We start from the raw sequence: 3809 nt of genomic DNA on the forward strand, positions 1-3809 counted from the left end.
CCATACCTTATCGAGGAAGCAGAGCTTCTCCCTCGTTTTGGCATCCAGGATCTCCACCTCAAAGAAGAGCACGGCTTTCTTTGCCTTCTTCCCATGGGGGGGCGGCCGCCGCAGCGCCAACCCCTCCAACCCCCCCGCCTCGAGGGGCAGCGCCGTCCCCTCCATGCCACCAACGCCTCCTTGGGGACAACGCCGCCGCGGGGCCGAGGCTCCCTGTCCCGAAATCTGATCGCCCCCGGGGGCCCCTGGCTAAATATAACCCCCCCCATACACACACAGCCTCCCAACCCCCTCCCCTTCCCTCCAGGGCGGCTCTTGGCTCGGTGGCCCCCACGGGAGGTGGCCACTGCCACGGGGAGGTGGCATTTGGTTACAGGTGGCAGCAAGGGTGGCTGCAAAAGGGGGTGGGGAGCAGAAGGTAAGGCTGTGTGGGACACGGGGTGTGGGCACAAAAGGGGTGGGGGAGGGGGGTTGGTGGCATCTGAGTGACATCTAGGTGGCGTGCAGGTGGCATTTGGGAGGGTGAAAAGGAGGGGATGAAGCCCCCGAAGGGGGAGGGGGTGGGAGGGGGATTTAAGGACATGGCGGCGGGGACATGGGGGTTGCATCACCCCATTGGGGGCGGGTGTCCCTGTCACCCCTGTGGGGCAGGGGATGTGTCACCCCCGTGACAAGGTAGCAGGGACAGGGGGGGTGTCACTGCTGTCACATCGTGAAGGGGTTGTGCCTCCCCAGTGGGGATGTCACCCTCCTGACACCCTGCTGGCAACATGGGGGTTGTCACCGCCCTGACAATTTGGTGGGGACTGTGGTTGTGGGGTCATAACGCTGGGGACGGGGGTCGTGTCACCCTGGTGGGGACAGGAGACACTCTGGTGGGGGCATGGTGTTGTGTCACCCTGGTGGGGACACGTCTCCCCTTCTGACACCCTGCTGGGGACACGGGGGTTGTCACCCCTCTGGGGACAGGGCACACCCTGGCGGGGATGTGGGGTTGTCACCGCATTCTGTGGGGCTTGGGGGACCTCTGTGGCATTAGGGGACACTCCTGGGGACCCCTGTGACATCTGGGTACAGTCCTTGGAGACCTTTATGGCAATTGGGAACACGCTGTGGGATTCTGGTGTGCCTGTGTCACTGTGCTGGGAGTGGGACGTTCTGTCGTCACCCTGCTGCTGTCCTGTCACCCCTCCCAAGACCCCCATGGGTGACAGTGACACGGTGCGGTGGTGAGGATGGTGTCACCGCGGGATGGGGACGTGGGGTTGGTTGTCAGCGTGTGACCAGGTGATGGGGACAGCAGGTGTGTGTCACTGTGTGGGGATGGGGAGGCTGTGGGCGGGGGGGACATGCCACCCCCTGGGAGGGGGGGCACAGGAGGGTCACCCTGCTGACAGGGGACGTGCCACCCGTGCTGCGCTGTCACCCCGGCACTGAGACGGTGGGGACAGAGGAAGTGGGACAGACAGACAGCAGGGCACTGTGTCACCCCATGCGGACACTCCATAAGCCCGGGCCTCGCTACCTGTGCACTGCGCATGCGCACTGCGTGCCCAGGAAAGCGCATGAAACCACCGCGCATGCGCACATCGCACGCTAGTAGTCGCGGCGCAGTGCGCAGGCGCACTCTCCCACACCAGCCCCCGACACGTATGCGCACTCATAGCCCCGCGCTCTACACGCATGCGCGGTTGAACCCGCCTCCCCCCTCCGGCCCTACACACATGCGTACTCTCTTCCCGCCCCCACAGGTCGCACGCATGCGCAGTGCCGCTGCCCCCGGAGGGAAAACGCATGCGCAGTACGGCCGCGGCGCCCCCCGACCCCCCGGGCGCAGCCCCGGGCGCGGCGCGGCTCAGGACGGGGCGGAGGGCGGCAGCGCGGGGAGAACCGGGAATAGGCCCGGGTCTGGCGGTGCCGCCTCACCTCGTAGTGCTTCATGGCGCCCGCTCCGCCGCCGCTGCCGGCCCTCCGCGCTCACGTGATCGCCTCGAGGCGGGGCTCTCCGCCCCCGCAGCCAATCACCGCCCCTCGCGTGGCGCCGCGCGGCCAATCAGAACTTAGGGGGGCGTTTCCTTCACGTCTCTGGGGTAACCCGCAAGTGTAGCAACGTGGTGACCAATGGGAAGGCGCGGCGTGAGGTGAGAGCCAATGGGTGGGCTTGAGCGTCGTGACGTCACCGCTCGGGGACGGGACAGCGGGGAGACGTGAGTAGAGAGAGAAAGGGGCGTGGCTTGTGGGAGGGGCGGGGCTACACCGATGGGTGGGGCGAGAGGGGGCGAGGGCGGGGGTGGAATGGGCGCGGCTTGAGCGAGAGGGGGCGGGGTCTGAGAGGAAGCCACGCCCCCCAGCCACCGTGGGTGTCGGTGAGTCAGTGCGGGTGGGTGCGGTGTGCTGAGTCTGCAGTGGGGGAGGGGCGAGCACAGCACCCATGGGTGGGGGGAGTGACGCCGCCTTGGGTGGGGGGGGGAGCGTGGGAACACCACCAAGACACCATTGGATGTGAGATCACTGTGGGGAATGGTGACACTGGGGGGTGTGGGGGTGCTGTAGGGCATAGCAGCACTGTAAAGACGTCTGAGCACGTGGGGACATCATGGGGCACAGAAACAGCAAGAGGACATGGGGACACTGTGGGGTCCTGGGGACACTGTGGGGTCTTGGGGACACCAGGGGATGTGGGGCAGCATGGGGTGTGAGGTCAGTTAGGGGCAGGGGGATGGCGTGGGACGTGGGGACCCCATGGGTACACTGTCAGACACGGGGTTGTGGGAACGCTCCTTGGCATTGCCCCCACCCTCCCCGCCTGTCCTCATGTGGTGGCAGGTCTGGCTGATGTTACGATGGATGGGACCAGGCTGTTGTAATGGGCGACAGGTTCTGGATATGATGGGTGATGGTTGCCATGGTGACAGCTGCAGTATGACCAGCCATGGTTGTCAGTACAGCTGTGGGTGACAGAGCCCAGCTCTTGCTGTGGGTGACAGTTGCCATGGCGACAGGCCCGGCTGTCTCTCTTAGGGTGACGGTTGCCATGGCGGCAGGCACAGACAGCCGATGCGGGTGACAGGGGGCTGCTGGTGACAGGTCTGACGGCCTCTTACGGGTGGAATTGCCGCGGTGATGGGCCCGGCTGTCTGTTAGGGTGAGGGTTGCCGTGGTGACAGGCACAGGCCGTCGCCGCAGCTGACGGGAGCTGTGCTGACAGGCCCAGGCTGCGGTTGTGCCGTCGGTCGCCATAGCAACGCCCCTCGAGCCGCCCCCCCTCTAGCCAACAGTTGCCACGGCAACGCTAGCCCCGCCCCATTCCCTTTCCCTACCGCGCCTGCGCTCTCCCACCCACCTCCCGCCCATCAATTGGCCGAAACCGAACGCCAATCACCTCTTCCCGCGCTCCGATTCGCTGACGACTCACGCCGCTCAAAGATCGGAGAGCGCCGATTGGTGGAACGGCCAGGCGGGCCCGGAAGGTTCTGGAGGCGGCGGGCTCTGGAAGATTCCGCCGCCGCGGCCCTATAAAGGCGGAGCCGCGGAGCTCGGCCGAACCGCCGCGATGGGGAAGGATTATTACCGGACGCTGGGCCTGGCCCGGGGAGCTTCGGACGAAGAGATAAAACGGGCTTACCGACGGCAAGCGCTTCGTTTTCATCCCGATAAAAACAAGGAGCCTGGAGCTGAGGAGCGCTTCAAGGAAGTGGCCGAGGCCTACGATGTGCTGAGCGACCCCAAAAAGAGGGAGATCTTCGATAAGTACGGCGAGGAGGGTCAGCCGAAGCGCCCCGGCCCAGCCCCAGCCCCCGGAAAGAGGG

General features: G+C 65.8%; 1 protein-coding gene across 1 annotated transcript; it reads left to right on the forward strand.

Annotated features, from left to right (window-relative positions):
- Positions 1–2733: 2733 nt before the first annotated feature.
- On the forward strand, positions 2734–3782 carry LOC122194171 (dnaJ homolog subfamily B member 1-like; the record flags this gene model as incomplete). The annotated part of the gene is made up of 1 exon (XM_042895093.1): positions 2734–3782. A coding segment is annotated over exon 1 (229 nt), but the record flags the coding sequence as incomplete, so codon positions are not given.
- Between the last annotated feature and the right edge of the window lie 27 nt (positions 3783–3809).

The sequence above is a fragment of the Lagopus leucura genome, unplaced genomic scaffold (genome assembly GCF_019238085.1).
Source record: "Lagopus leucura isolate 7727_CA_CO unplaced genomic scaffold, USGS_WTPT01 30238-0_obj-0_obj, whole genome shotgun sequence".
Lineage (NCBI taxonomy): Eukaryota > Metazoa > Chordata > Aves > Galliformes > Phasianidae > Lagopus > Lagopus leucura.